The following is an 18,939-nucleotide window of genomic DNA, read 5'->3' as shown; positions in this document are numbered from 1 at the left end:
ATTGAGGAGTTGAGTCAATAACTTCCTTATCAGCAGCTGCTGCTAATTCAGGCTATCTGGGAGCGTAAACAGGAAGAAGAACACTTCCTTCTAGCAAATATTTGGAAAGTAACCAGAGGCAAATTAGCAAATATCTGCTAACAGACATGAAGAGTTTCACAACCACATCAAGTTAACCAAGTTTTAGAGCTCATCCACTATTGCTGCTGGGCAAAAGAAATGGAAAAAAGAAATAAGAAAAGTCAACACACAAACCTGAAGCGGTAGCTGAAAATATTAGCAGAGCTGCAGAATCACTGGATCATTCAGATGCAATAAAAAAATACAATGACTCTCCTGATGTGGAGACTAAACAGAGGCTTCAGTGAGAAAACCACAGATTGTTCACAGAGTGTCAAAGAGGTGAAGTGTCATCATCGAAACACTGAGATCCCAAAGTAATGGTTAAAAACATGTAGTTGTTGATAAAACTAGAAGAGTTTCTGCTTTATTATTCAGGTTTGTATTTTTAAATTCCTGAAGGGTTGAGAAGACAGAAGAAAATACTGGTCTTTGAAAATGATCAAGTAAAAATAAAAACAAACTTTAAAGAAGCTTTGAAAAAATTAAAGACCATGCAATTAACTTTAATTAAAATTGTAATTGGTTAAAAGTGGTTCAGAATGGAGATGTAACCTGACTAAAGCTCACCAGTTTGGGTCACAGTGTTCTGCGTAGCTTCGCCTCCACTCTGCGGCGGCGCGCCCAGGCTGGCTCTGGGGGCGACCGGAGGCCTCTTTGGGGGTCCTGGGTTCAGGGCGAAGGAGTCGCTGCTGATGGAGGACGTGAGTTTGGGTGGAGGCGGCCTGGGCGCCGGAACCGGGGCGCTTGATGGGAGCGGTTCTGTAACAGTCTGTGGTTTTGGAGTTGTGGCGGGCTTTTCAGGGGTTTGTGAAGGTTTGATGTCTGACCCTGGATCAGATTTTGATGCTTCTGCAGAAGACGGAGCTTCAGGGTTTAACTCTGCCGTTTCTACGCTGCCTGATTCCACAGCAACACCTTCGTCTTCCCAGAATACCTTGCTGGAGGGCTTGGGGGAAGGTGAAAAGCTTTTGGGCTTTGGAGCGACGACAGGTGGGGTCGATTTGGCCGGTTGCCCCTGGAGACGGGGCCGAGGTCGAGGCTCTGGTCTTTTTGTGACAACGAAACCCTCAACATTCCCCGTATTCAAGTCTCCACAGCTCTCGTCAGCGACCTGCTGCTCGAACGCTTGTATCCTCGCTCTCAGAGTCGCCATGTCCTCTTCCTCCGCTCCGTCCTCGCTCTCTGATTGGCTGCGCTCGCTGTCGTCGCTGCGGTGATCGGGGAAGCCCCAGTCGTCGGAGCTGAACGCCTCCAGCAGCTCCTGCAGGTACTTCCCGTTGCTCCCCTCCGGGTTGGTGGCGTCGCTGGCTGTACGCGCCGCTAACGTGGCCAAACCGTCGTCACGCAGCTTCACCAAAGTCTGAACTTTAACCTCGTCGCTAATTGGCTGGCGAGCTAGCCTCGTGCGTGGGCGTGGCCTGGGGCGCTCCAAGGGCACATCTGGGGATGGGTCAGGCAATGCTGACGCCGAAGGCAACTGCTGGTCACTGAGGAAGTCGGAGCATTGCGTGTGTGTGGAGGTGTGTGTTAGAGGCTCAGGATGTGTGTTGGTCGCTACGCTGTCCGCCTCAGAGGAGCTAACAGTTGACTGGCTGGAGGTGATGATGACATCAGCAGCATTCGGAGGTCTGGAAGTGCAGGAAGGAGGAGGCGGCCGGGGGGGCCTCGCTGATCTTCTATCTGAGAACAGAAAACACTCCTTTAATAATAAACATTCAAATCTAGAAATCCCTCCAATCAGCTGCCTGGTTTACCGCGAGTCTCCTGAGGGTCGGCGGCGGGTCCTGGGTCAGTCTGTGTGGCGATGGTGGTTCTGCAAACCGAAGGTGAGGAGGAAGAGGAGGGGGCAGGAGGATGGAGAACCTGCTCCTGTGTTTTCTCTCTGATCACCTCCTCATAGGAAGGAGGCGGCTAAAGAAGGAAACAAGGGTTAAAGGTGACCTATAACGCTTCCATGAACAGGCTAGGACAGATCTGTGGTCTACACAAAACCTGTTTATCACATTTTTACACAAAATCAGCTTAGATAACGAAATTTTATTCTGGTCAGTTCAGCCTATTTTGAGCTGTTTTAGGGTGTCTTGTCACTTTAAATCCAAATAAGCTGCTGCTGGCCACGCCCCCAAACTTAACGCTTACACTCACACGTGAAAATGGCTGCAAACAGATCCAGAATTATACAACCGGACACCTTTGAAAAGCATAACCAACAAGAATGCAGCAAGTGGTTTCTGGATGTTAAGTCAACAACAAAATATTTGACACTTCCAGCATCCATTGTACAGCGCATACGGCGGTAAAACCAGTCAACCACACACACTGGAGCTCAGCTTGGGTTGCTAGGTGACGGGTGGAACTCTGTTGGGGTTGCTAGGTGACGGGTGGAACTCTGTCGGGGTTGCTAGGTGACGGGTGGAACTCTGTTGGGGTTGCTAGGTGACGGGTGGAACTCTGTTGGGGGTTGCTAGGTGACGGGTGGGGCTTCTGTAGGGTTACTAGGTCAGGGGCAGTGTCTGGACATTTGTGACGTTACATTTAGAAACTCACTAACCACATTTAGTGACATTTTGTAATTTATTGATATTTATTGTTACCCTCTTTGACAAACGGCAGAGAAAATAATGAAATTAAACATACGAACAATAGGGACAGTTTTGTAGGCTCTAAACATCATTATTGTGAATCAGCATTCTAAAGTTAAGAAATGTATCCTCATAAATGATAAATGCCCATGCCTACTTCAAATTTAGGTTGGCAAGCAGTTAAAACACAGAACACAAAGAATTGATGTAATTTAAACACACAAGTAAATGACAGTAGCGTGTTTGCTGCTAAATCTCCCACCATGTCGTAGAAATGCACTCTAAAGTTGTCGTTTATCATCCAAACCTCACCTGAATCGTCGGAGCGATCGTGGGTCCCCAGATCTGTGCAGGCGGAGGAGGAGGTGGAGGAATCCCTCCAACGGCTCCAGGAAACCAGGATGTGGAGGGCAGCGGCTCTGCTGCCAAGATGGTGATCTCTGGTCGCCTAGCAACCGACAAACAACAGGAAGTCATAAAGAGAGCGATGTGGAAGGGATGCACAAATCAAATCAGTTAGTTTATAAAAAGAACAAGGAGTCAGTTTGTAAAAATGGCTTCAGCTGATTAATTCAATTATGTCTTTCTATTCAAGCAGTGAAAATAGTTTGTGTTAATAAAGATCAGTCAAAGTTATCAATAAGAAAAAAATAGATCCTTTCTTAAAATTAATATTTTTTTCTCAAATGGCAAAAACTATTTCTGGACAACCACATGTCTAAACAGATTGTGAAGTGAATATTTTTTAGGTTAAAATTGTTTTACTGTATATAAAAAAATAAAAAACAAACTGAATCATGTTCTGGTATAAATCTTCTAAAATATTTTACATGACAGAGTATCAGGACTAAACTAAATAATTTAAAATACAAAAATAAAGTCATAATATTAGTAGAATAAAGTCTTCAAGAGGCTCAACGTTCTTCATTTTAATGTATTGTTTTATGTAGGAGTTATAACATTTCTACCTCTTTCTCCTAATGTTGCAACTTCACTCTGATAATATGACTTTTTGTATTAATGCAACTTTTTTGGTGTTATGATTTACTCATACTTTGACCTACTGTTGTACAACTTTATTCTCATAATATGACTTAATTATTTTTTCTCTGAATATTTTGACTTTATTCTTGTAATTATTTTTTTTTCAACTGGCTCCGATATTTCATGATAACTTTAACACTTGAAACTTTCTACATGTTTTTATTTCTCTTCAGGTCATCGTGTTTGTGATGGGGTGGCGCTTCAGAGATGAGGTTCCTCTTGATATAGTTGAATTTATCCTAAATTATAAAACTCCTAAAAGTAGTTTAGGAAAATGTAGAGACTGAAAAACGGATCATATTTAACAAATAATAATAAGTGACAGTAATTAATGCTTTGTGTCTGTCTGACCAGTAAAACGACAGAAATGTCTTATAATTTAGTCCTGCTGCACGTTGGCTTTACTGCATTTATTTCAGCTGAAATAAATAATAATTATCCAGGAGTTTTACCTCCTGTCTCTGTCTCTGTCTCGTTCTCTGTCTCTGTGCGTCTCTGAGACAGTCGTGGACCTCGAAGCTGATGAGAGATTTAAAACAAAGTTAAAATAAAGCAACAATAAGCTTAATATGAATGATTCAAGAAAGATAAACCCCATATTACTATCATTATGGTGAACCTGAACAATGTTTCAAAGCAGGAACCAACGTCTTTAATACCGTCACCAGAAAATCTAAAGTTAGTAGAAAAACGTCTCAAATGGTTTGTAAACATAACCAGAAGTTGAATTTAATGGTTTATTTTTTACACATTTCAGATGTTTTCAACAAGATTTCATCTTACTGAACATTGATTATTTTAAGAAACTCTTTAAGACACTTCTACTTACTGGCCTTCAGTTTATTTAGATATCACCAATTCATAGTAAATGTTGCTGAGATCCACTTTAAAAGAAAATCATTTCAATCCAATCACACACTGCAGAACAAGATCAGTTAATTATTCGAATGAGCTTCAACAGAAACCCACTGCATCAAGTTAAAACTGATGACCAGCTTCTATTCTTCAGCTTTCCTCTTGTCTTTATGTGTTTTAGTCTTTTTATGCTTTTTATCCAGTCTGTTTGCCATATAAACAAAACTGACGTAGCTGTTTTAAATTGGACCAAGCTTCAAGCAGACAACAGCATTTGAAATAAATCCAGAGCTTTTCCCCCTTCTGTCAACTCTTTATGATGGGATTTATAACGCAGATGAGATCCGTTTTATTCAGGTCCAAACAGCTGCATTTAAAACTAAGAAACCAGAATATGAAACCAGATGTCTAAGATATTTATAGCGCTCCATAAGATGGTCCAGCATCAAAACTTTGACCTGCCTCACTTGGAAAAGCTTCAGATCTGCAGAATCAGGACATGTGGGTTATTTACGATACTAGAAACCTGCGTGACATCAGAGCAACATGAGGGAAGCAAAAGGTGGGAAGTCGTTACGTTGTAAACTGAGCCGGGCTGGGTTTCAATATATCTGAAAAGGTCAAACTGCATGTTTTCCATCATTAAAGGCAACATTTCTCCACATTAACTAAAAGTTAAGCAACTCTGTAAACTTTAAATGGAAAGTTTGCTTTAGTTTGAATTTCTGGTGTTAAATTTCTGTAATCATCAGCATCTAACCTGGTTAGCTCTGATCAGGTCAAATACTGATGAATCTCATTGATTCTGCTTCAGTAAATGAATCACTGTTTATGGCTTATAAACATCCACCATGCAAATAATTATACATTGATTAACTTTGCAACATCTTCAAAAGTTCAGACAAATGGTTAGTAAAATCAAGTAAGTCTTTCATTTTCTTCTGAAATAAAAATACTACCTCTGTTTTTGTTTTTTGTTTTTTTTTTGACCTGACTTAATTATTTGGCAAAACAAAAAACAGAATTGGAAAGTCAGATCTGAAAATAAAAAATCTGTATCGCCCACAAAAACCCAAACAGTTAAACTTTGGCTTCATGGCTGCAAACTTTGTGTTTCTGCTTCACAGGAAAAGGTCAAAGTTTGTCACTTACTTCTCTTGATGACAGCTCTGATGGACGAGAGAGGACCCTGGCTGCAGACACAGGAAACATTATTTCACCTCATTCTGTATGTTTTACTGTTAAAAAGATTTTTATTACTTTTAAAGGCAAATTATCCTGATATCCAATTCTCCAGTACTTAGAATTTAAACCAGTTATTATCTCATAACAAATGCTAGAAAAAAATTGACCTTTGCTTTGAAACAAAGCAAGCATCAAACAATAAGGATGGATTAAATATTAATTACCCAGCATAACAAGAAATACACAAAATACATACAATTACCAGCCATCAGAAAGTTTACATGATTTTCTTTGTCAAATAATCAACATTAACATGAACACAGAGCCTAAAGTTTACCTCGACACTAAAATCAAACGGGTTTAAACTGAGCCAAAGTTGTTGGTTTTTAAAGGTAAATGTTGTGAAGCTGAATAAAAACAGAAATCATGAAGATGTTCCTGGACTTTAACTCTGTTCAAGAGTTTCCCCAATAACAGAGACAAACTCATTTACACTGATGGAAACAAAGCAATTCACTTTGTGTTCTTTACAAAATTTACAATAAAATAAAAATTACTGCTCCAGTTATACAACGAGAAATAAAAATGTATAGATAGGGATGGGAATAATTAATCAACTAACAATAGTTTATTAGATCAAACGTCCCGTTTGATTAACTAATAACATCCACTTAAGAACAAATGACAGAAAAATTGTAATAAGATATAAAAAGACATGATGCCAAAAATCATGGTTGATTTTGAGGACTCTAAAAGTTTAATAATTTGAGAAAAAACAAAAATTTTTTATTTATTCAGTCAGAACTTAAGACAACTGACAAAAAAAGTTCACATATATAATGACGTACAAATTTAAAGTTATGGAAAGATGGAGGGCCGACCAGTTTTTAAGAACTGGAGTTGTTAGTCGATCAATTAACTCATTAATTGATAACTTGCATCTCTAATTAGAATTAAGTGAATGCAGTAAACGACTGATGTTGTATTAACTGTTTATTTCTGTGGGTTTTTGTACTTAATCTAAGTGTTGATACTGGCAAACAGTTTTAAAGCCTTTCCCTCCATTACATCATGTTTAGGCGTGTGTGTGTGTGCGTGTGTGTGTGTGTGTGGATAACTGACAGTAAAGCAGAACAGAGTTTATTAGCAACTTCTTAAACATTTATTAACAGTGGGTGACATTAAGATTACTATTAAATTAAAATCTGGAATGTACTCCATTGCTTGGCATCCGATATGAAGCAGAATCCCGACATTCACACCAATTAAACGAACAGAGAACGCTCCGTTAAGCATATTTACCATTTGATGCTTCGCCACTCGTCTATAAATTAAGGTTCTCATTTCTGAATGTTCTGAAGGTTTGGTTTTACAGGAGAGAAAAGCCATTTCTAATTGCTTTACGATGCAGTTTAAGGCTGAGTCATCCTGTGTGGGGTTTAGTTTTGCACTGGTTCACTTCTGCACTCAAAGCCGCCTTTGTTTTGCTGTTTTAAACGCGTTTTTCTGAAGGTCAGCTGCTTAAAGTAATTACTGCAGCCCAAGTCTAATAAAAAGTAGGTAACTTAATTAACACGTAAAACCAATTAAATTATTCAAAAGCTGATGGATCAAGTTCCCCGGTTTTTTATTGAATAAACACACACAGGCTGCTTTAACCCAGTGATTTATACAGGTCGCTATGCCAACCAGGAAACAGACTAAATACTTTTAGGAGTGTGTAAGAAGCAGAGACCAAATGGGAGGAAAGTTAAACTTGGAAACCTGCAAAGAAACAGGAGAAACGACTGATCTGCAGAGAAACAGCAGGACGACTTTAACCTCTGGAAGAAGTTTTGGTAACTCTTTATTTGAAGGGATGTGCATCAGACTGACATGATGACACCGTCGTAAACATGAAGGGGTCTTTATGAATGCCTTCTACTGTTATGATGAAGTGTCATTTGGTAAATAATGACACTTTTAATGCAAAGTTCCATTAAAGCTTTAATTAAGAGTCAATTTTGAAAGAATGAAGTTTATTTTTAGAGCACATTTCAGCAACAAGGAATTTGAAAGAGATTTACATCATAAAAACACAAAAATACAAAGTCATAAAACACAGTCAACCATTAAGACATTATATTTTGTCAAGTGTCATCGTTACACATCAGATTGTTGATTAATGTTTTATTGATTATGTTTCAAAATCAGCTCTAAACTGCTGGGTTTTAGTCTAGATTTAAAGGAACTCGGTGTTTCGGCTATTTTGCAGTTTTCTGAAAGTTTGCTCCAGATTTGTGGTGCATAGAAGCTGAATGCTGCTTCTCCATGTTTGGTTCTGGGGATGCAGAGCTTTGCTTTAAAACTGTCATTATTTACCAAATGACACTTCATGACAACAGCTGCAAACATTCATGAAGGCTCCTTCAGTGTCATCATGTCAGTCTTATGGACACCTCTTCAAATAAAGTGTTACTTTAGTTATTCTTGATCCAAACGTTCATTTGAGATGATCAAGAAGATTCAGTATCAGACAGTATCGCTGCCTGAACCAGGCGGTTTTCTACATGTGGGAGGAATAAAACACACTTCCTGTTGGCAGAGACTCAACCTGTCAGCAGAGAAACCTCGTACCTGTGGCGATGCTCCGGCTTACGTCTGTCAGGCCGACCTGAGGAGAAACACAAAGCAACATTTACTTTATTAATGCTAGAAACCGAAACGATTAGCAGCTAAATGAGCTTCACATTTTTAGAAAAATATAAAATCTCAATATCCTGGTGAATGTTGCAATAACTGCAATATTGCAATATAATTAATTAATAAAATAAAGTCTGATTTTTTTTTCATATCAGATCCAATTTTGAAAATTTTCTAAGTTTCTTTTCTAAAAAGTTCAACTTAATCAATAAAATTGATTCATACTAGCATTTTACTGGTATGAAACCATACTGACAAAATAAGCAATATTTTCCATTCAAAATTCCTTTTTGCTCCTAAATATTTGACATATGAGCTCAACAACAAAGGTATTTATTGATGTAATGTTATTTATGCCAACTTGAACACAAAAGTATTTTCCACCATCCAATCAGATCAAAAGTTATCCAATAATGAGCCAAGAGAAAAAGTTTTGTTATCCATCGTTGTTTGGTTTCAGTTTAGTTTATTTTGCACAATTAAAATACAGATAAAAAATATTAAGAAAAAAAATAACAGTGCAGGAAGAGGCAAAATAGCATTTAAAAAGATACAATCAATTGATCATAAATTTAGGAATACAATCAGTAAATCTACAAAGTATTAATGGAAATTTGAATAAAATATGTAACAATGAAAAAGTGACGATCACAATTTAAGTACATTTTTGAATAAAATTTAAACTTTTTACAGAAGGCCTGTTTGCAGACGACACTTGTGCATCAGATTTACGGGCGTACCAGAAACACGCAAATAAAACCACCTTTGAATGTAAAATAAAAGGTGATTAATTGCTTTTAAAAATGTACCCATTATAATCTATGCAAGTAATAAATCAAGCTTAATGAGTTAAAGTCCCAGCTTTAAAGAAAACAACAAAAAAACATCAGAAAACTTTCAGGTTCTCAACTCAGTAGCAGCTTCCACACTGAAGAGTGGTAATCTGACCTGTTGGCTCTTGGATAAAGAGAACAGTCTGTTTATGTTCTGAATATCTGCTAAAGGGGAAAATGGTACCAATCTGGACACTTAATGCATTTCTAAGGATAAATATTATGATTTGGGGAAAGCAGGGGAAGAAAAACCCAGATCTGACCTTTGAACCATGTGATTCTGGATAGTTTCACACCAAAGTAAACTTTAACAGAGTCGACTTGTTGCTCTGCAAAACCAACATTTTTGCAGTTTTTTGTTGTTTTCTAATCTGAGCTTAAACAACAAGTTATCCAGGAATGTTAAACGTTAAACGTTTCGTTATTTAGTCTGGTTGCTTTGCAGCTACAGAGAAAAGTGATGAGCTCATCTAAACTTTGTTTTCCACCAGATGAATCATTGCTTTTATCTGCCCACTCATGGCTCCAGCTTTAACATGGACGCCACCTTCTCCCCTCCTTAAACCAATTCTTTCTCATCTGTTTTCGCCATAATTTGCATTTTTATTTCTCAAACGAGATGGAGAACAAAGACATTCATTAAGGTGGAAAATGTCACTCAACATTTCACTGTATTTCACCTAAATTTACCACATTAAAATGTAGAATATGCTAATCAAATGAAGCAGTTTTCTATTTAGTCTTGTAGCAAAGCATCACTTTAGATACGTGTTGAACTGTTAACTCAAACTTAGTCTCACGTTTTTTTTAAATTTAATGATGAAAAAAAAAACTAGAGAGGAAGATTTTCCTGTCTGGATGTGAACGTTTCCATTGCCTACCTCGTTCCACTGCTTTTCTTCACAGTCCAAACTGTAAACCAGGTCAGCTTGATTTCTCTAAGAATCTAAAAAAAACTAAACTTTAAAGCCTAAAAAGTATTTTTTGCTTCTTAGTTTTCTTCACGTTTTGCCATTTGAAAAGTTGAAAGTTAATCCCCTCAGGCTTGTGTCTGCTTTTCCTCTATTTTCCCAGCCTCTGAAACTCTAACCGGACCGCCCGTCAGCTCCGGATGGCTCCCCCGATTGGCCGGGAGCTTCCAGGAAGTGGGGCTGTGATTGGCTGCAGTGGGATTCTGCAGGAGACATCAGGGTTTTAACACTTCCAGATGTTTGTCTTAGTGTTGAGTTGGAGCTGCGCTGCAACACGCAGAAGACCAACGCAGCAGATTTCGCATGGCGCTCGTCATCGGTATGCTTTCTGCTCTCTAAGGAGGTCAGAGGTCAAGGTTGAGAAATTTCCAGCTATATTTTACAGTTTACATCTACCAAGAGGAAAATAATTAAAAAGAGTTTGCAAAATGTTTTATTTTAGAAAAAAATCAAACATTTCTGATCACAATTTTACTTTAATCTCTGAAATCCAGAGCGGCTTATTTTATTATATCCTTGTTATAAAAACGTAAAATACTCGGATTTAAAGCTTCTTATTATTTAGTCAGATATCAGCTTCCAACAAACCAAGAGACTCATCTTCTAAGACCTGGTTCACTCAGACAAACATCTGTTGGAAAGGCGAGTTGAATGTTTTAACATTTAGCCAATTATTTTCCAGCATGTTTCTGATAAAATGGTTGGAAAATGGAGTTTAAAGAAGAAAAAAAACAACTCAGATGCCGAACAATTAATAACAGATTGACACAAGAGTGATAAAACTTGAACTCTGCATGCAAACACTGAGCAGAAAATATCTGACAAGTCTGTTATAGTTCAGTTTTAATCTTTCACTTTGTTGCTAAATATTGGAGTCAGAAGAAATAAAGTGGAGATATGAGACTGATTTAAAACAGATTTGTAAAATAGCAATGATGTAATCTGAAGAGCATCTTCATGGAGCTCAGATTCTTGTGATGCTTTAAAATCTCTTCCTGTTTTACACAGAATGTGGCAACAATGAGCTGGTGCAGAAAACCTGCACATTTTATCTTTATGACGCATTAAAACGTTGCTTTCAGTTTAATACTCACTTTACTGAACAGAATAAATTGTCCTTCTTGTGAGAGAAGAAAGAGAAGAAGTTTTCTTTCAGCCAGGTTTTGCCCAGCAACAGGTAGGGGAGGGGAATCAGTGCATTAATTGATTTAATCTGCAGTTTTTCAAACAAAACACTTTAAATCTCAGGACGGTGATGAAAAGTTTTAAAATCTTTTTTTCTGACTACATCTCTTCAGTAGACTGTCGTTTGTGTCCAGTTCAGTATTCACTGACATTTTTGTGGAAAGTTAGTCCAATATTTGTGGAGAAAATCCAACATATTCAGGAAAAAAATGCAGTTTGGGAATCTGAAATAGTGACGCATTGCCAGCTGACACGCTGCTGTTCTTAAAGCAGCCAATCCTGGAGCGCCGTTTGCTTTCCTTGGCTCTGATTGGCTGAAGAGGCGATATAAGGAAGACTATGGATGTTAGCTTCTGTGGTAGCACCAAGATGGTTTTCATTGTGTGTATTAATGCGCATTAAAGTGTATTTGATGTTTTTATACTATTATAATCTGCAGTAATAAGAGCTTTTAGAGGAAGTGTGAGTATTTGATGACTAAAGGTATAGTTCTGTAAACTTTTCAGTGTGAAAGGTCACAGTTAAAAGGTTTATATTCGTATTTATTTCAAGGATATTTGAGCCCAGGGTGAAGAGTGTTATTTATTCTCATGGTCAGATAGTCTGGGAATGATATTTTGGCTAATATGCTGACCTTGTTGTTGATAAAATCTAAGATTTAGACTGTAAACATACAGGACTGTTCTCTACTTGTTTTCTTTGGAGCTCAGAAAGACAGATAAGAAGAATATATCATGATTAATCTTATTACTGCAACAGTTAAAGCTGATTTATCATCCCTCTGTTTATCAGTGTTTCTGCAGTCATGGTAACTATCACAGTGAGACATCGAGCCGACTCCATCGTTTTAATCTATTACAGAACAGAAAACAGGAGTTTATGTGCATCTTTTCAAAAACATTCAGGTTCATTGTTAATTATCCAAAATGTCCTGAATATAAAGTAAACATCTGGTTCTATTTAAGCTAATCCAGGAGTTAAATATTGAAATATATCAGTCTCTGCATACAAAAGAATAATAAAGGACTTTCAATATATAATTTAACCAGTCCTGATGGATTTATGTAAACAATACGTAAAATATCTACTTTGACAAATTAGAATGAATAATTCATACTTGTTCTCATCAGGTTGAAAGAACAGAAATTAATTAATTAGCTATAATTTTTTTAATTATTTTTATTTAAAATATTTTCATCTTGTTTTATAGTTAATAAAATAATGTCTGCCTCCTCAGCCTGTCTGGTGATTAAACTGTAAAAACATCTCCGTTTGAGAAGTTTCCTTCCTGTCCTGAAGGCCTGACATCCATCCTGTTCGGTTACCACGGAAACCCAACGACAACAGGCTGCCGTGCTGCCAAACGCACTTTATGAGAGTTTTACAAATGTAAATAAACACATAATTAAAAAACAAAATAGTGAAGTAACTAATTGTGACCTGGAGGGATAAAAACTAAAGAAAAATTTTATGATATAGAAACTAAGTATTTGCTGTTTTTAATTAAATGTCTTGTTTTTGTTGACAAACATGTTTGAATACTAAAATAGGACTTACTGTGTAAAGTCAAAAACAATAATCAATAATTAAAACTAGTGTTAAAATAATTGTAGCTTTTGGTGAGAAAAGGAGGATTTTCTTACCCAAAGATACAATAATTAAGCTTAATAATATTTGTATATTTTGTAAAATATTAAAAATAAGAATATTTTACATATATGAGAGTAAACTTAAACAGTTCCAGTGTATGATGTCCATCAAGGGAATAAAAAATACAAATAAATAAACATTAAAGAAATAGCAAGGCTGTCATAAAAGTTCAATTACTTGCAAAAAAATAAAAACTAATCTACTGATAAGAAAACAAAAGCAACGCTGCAAAAACACCAAATCTAACCAACTATTTTTAGTCTGGTCTTAGTGCATATATCTTATTACACTTGAAATAAGACAAAACTAACTTACAAATATGTTTTCAGCAAGATATAGATACATTTACTTAAGACAATTTCCCTATATTGAAACTGAAATAATCTACCAAACAAAAACTTTTTCATTCACTTAAATTATTTATTTAAAACAAACTTGTATATCTTACTGATAAGTTGCTTTTAAGTTAGTTTTGTCTTAAGTCAAGTGTACTAAGATATCTCTGCTGCTACTTGGTAATATTTGGTGTTTTTGCAGTGAATAAATTGACAGTATAGTGGGAAAAACATTAAAACTTAAAACCACCTGGCCTCATATATTATTAAAAACAGAGATTAGATGCATTAAACATATTACAGGCTGTTCAACAGACCAGCCAGTCTGTTTTTAATCACGTCAATAAGGATTGAATATGTTGTGACCTGCTGGAAAAGGAGAAGCAGCTTAAAAACAAGCAGCAGCTCCAGTCAGACCAACTAGTGGGTCTCATTTGCATTTGGTTTTTGTCTCTGTGAAGCAGGTGAGACGCTGACCTTCCTTTATTCATGAGCCCTCTACTCGTTCTAAACCCTGTTATACAACCCGGATGCTGACCTTCCACAACATGAATACATTACAGCATCAAACCTGAGGAAAATAACTGGAGCAGTTAAGCTTTGTGCTTTTTTCACTTCAGATCCATGTTTAGGATCAAAGTTTTATTCTGCCATACGCTGTGGACTTTTACATTTAAAGTTGTTGTTTTGTTTTAAATGCTGGTTAATGCTACTAATAAAATGCAAGGCAGTCAGACTTCTGTGTGAACGGTTTACTACGACCACAAAGCGAGGCACAAGCGCAGAAGAAGAACTCTGACGTCAGACAGCAGCGCTCCGTTTACGGAACCAATAATGGGCGCCGCCATCTTTAAAGTCAAAAGTTGGTCATGAACTGGTTCCAGTCAACGAGTTCATAACTGTAAGAGTTTAGACTTATATTTTTAACCTGTTTCTGCCAGATTTATGTTTTACTTAATAAATGAAGGTTAAATTGAACATAATTTCACATTAATTTGTTCCTTTATCCGAGATGAAACTGAACGACTCTCTTCTCTATTGAGTCTTTTCAGTTTTTCACAGTAGAACCCCAAACTTACTGTATTTTATTAAGATTTTAGGTGACTGGCCAACACAGAGCAGTGCATAGTTGTTTGCTTTCTTTTAATTAATTAGCATTGGTTACTTTCCACCATTGTTTACATCTAGATTTACTGCGTCTTTCTTCTTCTGGTGCAGAACGGCGTAAAATGCGACATGACCATTCAGACTGCAGGCACTTCCAAATCGATCCGATACATATTTACCAATTCAGCACAACATGTTAAAATGGAACAAATCGGATGTTTTGAGGATGAAAAGATGGAAATTGGGCCGTTCAGACTGCCCTAAAAACGTCAAATATTGGTTTAATTGTTCCTGACCGTAGTCTTGGTTACTGTTTTAGTTTGGCTACTTCTTTTTCTTCTGTTTAACTTAATCTGCTTCAAAGTGAGTTGGTCTAATGTAGTGTATTGTTTTTTAATATTTTTAAATGATTTCATTTATATTTTCTGTTTCTTTTAGCTTTGTTAATCATTAAACTTTACTAAATTACATCTGAAACATCTACATGTCGCAACAACCAATAAATCAATTGTAATCAACATATAAATTAAAAAACTCAATAATTTCCATTTGCATGATTTTATGCCATTTTCTACTAAAAACCGGATGATAAAAATCTTCAGTCTGCTGTTTTGGTCTGTACTAGCCTTTTTTTAAGATCAATTTTATTTGTTCTTTTTGTTTTTGATATGTAAAATGTCTTTCAGTTCCAGTGTTAAATGTTCATTTGAATTGAAAACTTATTGATCTTCGGAAATCTGAATTGTTTATTGCTATAACTTCTGGGACAATTTATCGTGATGGGCCTAAAGATATTCAATATATTCTATAAAACTGATGAAAAGCAATAATATTCATCACAGTTATTCTTTTACCTACAAACATTTCAACATAAAGCTTTTTCTACCTTTCAAAATAAGAACCCTTTACAGACATGAGACTAAACAACAAGGCCGTTGAATTTGGAGCTGAAACAAAAGTCTAAAACTGTCACCTTATATCAAGGAATGAACAGCCACCATATGTTTTAGCAAGTTATAATTTTACAGTTGAAAATAGTGACATTATGACTCTCAGTGGCTCTTGACGGCTAAAGCCGCCACCACAACACTTTAAATCCTGCTGACTTCCAAACCAAAGTCCTTCAAAAACAACCTCAATGAGAAACAAAACAATGACAGCGGCATAAAAATGCTGTCATGGTGGAATATAGATGTTTAAAAACCCAGCTACATGTGTTGTGTGTAATTTTTCTACAGCCACCTTAACCACAGGTTGTCGTAGACAGTAACAAACAACAGTCTAGAACAGGTAAAAGGTGTAAAATTACTACCTTATGTTTCTATGATTGAGTCCAAAAAACATTTTGCCAAGCAACAACATATGCATATAATCAAACAGCTGTTAGTGTAGGAGGAGAAAGTGGTTTCTTAGTTTGGTTTGGGCGAGTTTTGACCTGCACAGTGATATGACTGAATGTTGTGTTAAGGATTTATGGCGTAGGGTTGAATCAGTCCACACCCACTGTGGAACCGCATGGTTTACCCACACTCTCTCTGAGTCACTGAGTGCAGAAAGGAAGCAGCTAAATTCAAACGTTAACCTTCAAAACAGGTTTATAGTGAGATAACATCAATAATCCTGTCAGATGTTTTCCTTATGCAATACCAGACTAAACATTTGGCTCATGTAGTTTCAAACTATAGCAAGAAACTTGGGGCCAACTTGTTGCAAATGCATGTTTGTCCAGCAGGATTCCAGTATTTACGACTTAAGAGGATAAAAATAAAGAAAAACAAACATTCAAACAATATTTTTGGTCAATTGACAAAAGTACCAACAACTGGGCAATAAAATATTCTGAAAACTATTACAGATCTGAGCAGACATTTTACAGTCGGTCGCTCCAATCAACTAATCAGTAATTACGCTGCTGGATGCACCGTCGCTTTACAAAGAGTGAACTTAAGTTTAAAGAATTTCCTGATAACATGAAGAAAACATCAGAGTTGGGTAGAGTACCAATACGTTGTACTCAAGTAAAAAGTAGCCGTCCAGGATATTACTCAAGTAAGAGTAAAAAAGTATTTTGTACTTAAGTACTGAGTAACATTTGATTTCGTCTTTCACAATGTCAAGCAAAAGAAACTCATAAGCAAATTCTGGTCCTTTTAAAACTAAACTTATAAATATATAACATAATTATAAAAATCTCAAATCTTTTGCAGATAAAACACTTTACATGGAACGCCACAACCAATTGGAAACGAGTATACAGAGTTTAAAGTACTTCCAGTAAATGGTGCTTATCTATATTCATCTGACCTCCAACAGCCTCAATAACATTAGAACAAAGCTGGTGTAGAGACAAGAGGTCTCACTCTATGATAGACTGTAGGGCTGAATCTAAATCTCATGGACGCTTCATGTTTGTTCAAAGATATATAACTGAAAGTAAAAAGCACAGTGTAGTCAAACTACCAAACGTACACCATTTTCAAATAAATGTAGGCAGGTCCTACAGGTCTACATAAACATACGCATAATATTATTTATCTACTTGTTTTTATTCCCACTGAGAATGACCATACTATTCTAGTTTGATGTACCTTAAGAGAATTTTAAAATAGTACAAGCTGAGTGTCATTTTGTTTCTCTATCACTGTTTTAATGGTGAAAACACAATCTATACAAACAAATTTGATCTTTAACAGAATAAAAAGGAGAACGATCCACAAAATTATATTTATTATAGCTACTAAAAAGACTAAATGTTACATTTTCATTTCTATGTTTCACCAATTTCACATATTGTTGGGAAATTGGTGTCCCAGTTCACTGCATCTCAACTAAAGTTCTACAGCTTTTTATTTCTCTTTCTCACCGTTTACGTTTTAATTATGTTTTTTAAATCTCTTTCTCACATTATGTTTTTATTTTAATTATGTAAAGCACTTTGAAATGCCTTGCTGCTGAAATGTGCTATTCAAATAAAATTTGATTGATTGATTGATTGATTGATTGATTGATTGATTGATTGATTGATTGATTGATTGATTGATTGATTGATTGATTGATTGTGGACCATAATTAGATTATTAGAACGTCTTAAAGCATTGCTAACACAATGTTCGACTAGTTAGCAACAGAAACGTTCAAAGAGGTTCAAAAATAATTTTTAAAAGTATTTAAATGCTTTCTTTAGTCAGTCTATTGACTGTAGGGATATTTAAGGCTTCTGGTTTTTTATGGTGACGCATTAAAATGTTGACATGTCAGCTAGAGATGAGAGGAAGATGAGTTTCTGTCAGCGTGGTGTAATATTTCACAGTCATACTCCAAATATCACAGCTTTGAAGCTACAAAAGAGCCGCTCATTTAAAGAGACAGCGCACTTTAATTCAGGTTTCACCCAACATGTACTATTACGGACACTAATTATAGAGTATAATCATTTTCTCCTTCATAAGAAAGCTTACTCGGTTGTGACAGCTGTTTTTATGCAAACTATATTGAAACATTGAAGCGTGAGCAGGTGCAAACCAGGGCAGTAATCTGAGCATTTCTGCCCTTTATTTACCTCCGGAGCTGTTCGGCTGTCGTCGGACCACTTGATCCCGGGTGTCTCGCCGCAGGTTTTCCTCCTCTTCTTCTGACCGAGCTTCTGCCATCTTTAAACCCCCTTTAGACGTCTCCTAGACTTAAATATTTTTCGCTTTCCTGTGTGAAAACTGAGCCCCGGTTCAGCGCGGAAAGCGCTGCGACATTTTCATCTCCCCTCCGCGGTTCTTCGTCGCTAACATCCACCACAACACAGCGTCGACCCGGGACAAGTTCACCTAAGCACCGATAACTTTTCAGCTCCAAACGACTTCCAGGGTTGGGTAGAAACTCTGCCTCGGTGTTCGGAAGTCATTCACGGAGGAAGAAACTGCATAAAATAAAAACCTCCGGTTATTATCCGGTGGGAACTGGCTCTGTTTCGCTTGAAGACTTTCCTCAAGCTTCCCTGTTTCCCCGCGAGCTCCTGATACGGAGCCGCACGAGATCCCACTTCGTGACGTCACCAACCGAAAAAAAAAATGGAGATGACAAAAAGGTAATCTAACTGCAGAGGCGGTACCAGCTTTAATGGGGCCCGAACCAAAATGTCATTTTATTTTGGGGGCTCTTAAAATGTCAAAGTGTTTTACAAATGTTCTTGTGAAAATGTTAGTATTTTAAAGCCTGAAATGGAAATAACTCATAAAATAATGTTATTACAAAACACAAATATACATATATATTTTTCAAATCAACTTCTTTCAATATGAAACGTTAACAAAAACTGCATGTATGTGTCTGTGCCTTTATGGTTAAAACAAGCTTCCTTTTCATTCAGTGAACTCACGGTGGGTAGAGTATCCAG

At 36.7% G+C, this 18,939-nt stretch overlaps 1 protein-coding gene across 2 annotated transcripts in view; it reads right to left on the bottom strand.

The window, feature by feature from the left end:
* LOC106932722 (uncharacterized) overlaps positions 1-18,605 on the bottom strand; it is a 28,254-nt gene extending 9,649 nt beyond the window's left edge. For both annotated transcript variants that reach the window (XM_015011555.2, XM_088015391.1), the window contains exons 1-7: positions 18,112-18,605; positions 8,406-8,442; positions 5,757-5,797; positions 4,202-4,268; positions 3,018-3,153; positions 1,878-2,034; positions 691-1,803 (exon numbers count right to left, since the gene is read on the bottom strand). In XM_015011555.2, coding sequence (XP_014867041.2) covers positions 691-1,803; positions 1,878-2,034; positions 3,018-3,153; positions 4,202-4,268; positions 5,757-5,797; positions 8,406-8,442; positions 18,112-18,202 — 1,642 coding nt within the window. In that variant the 5' untranslated portion in view covers positions 18,203-18,605. The remainder of the gene's footprint in view (positions 1-690; positions 1,804-1,877; positions 2,035-3,017; positions 3,154-4,201; positions 4,269-5,756; positions 5,798-8,405; positions 8,443-18,111) is intronic.
* Between the last annotated feature and the right edge of the window lie 334 nt (positions 18,606-18,939).

This window comes from Poecilia mexicana, unplaced genomic scaffold (genome assembly GCF_051168715.1).
Source record: "Poecilia mexicana isolate PSO_F unplaced genomic scaffold, ASM5116871v1 scaffold_18, whole genome shotgun sequence".
Taxonomy (NCBI): Eukaryota; Metazoa; Chordata; class Actinopteri; order Cyprinodontiformes; family Poeciliidae; genus Poecilia; species Poecilia mexicana.
This window is presented reverse-complemented; position numbering and strand designations above follow the sequence as displayed.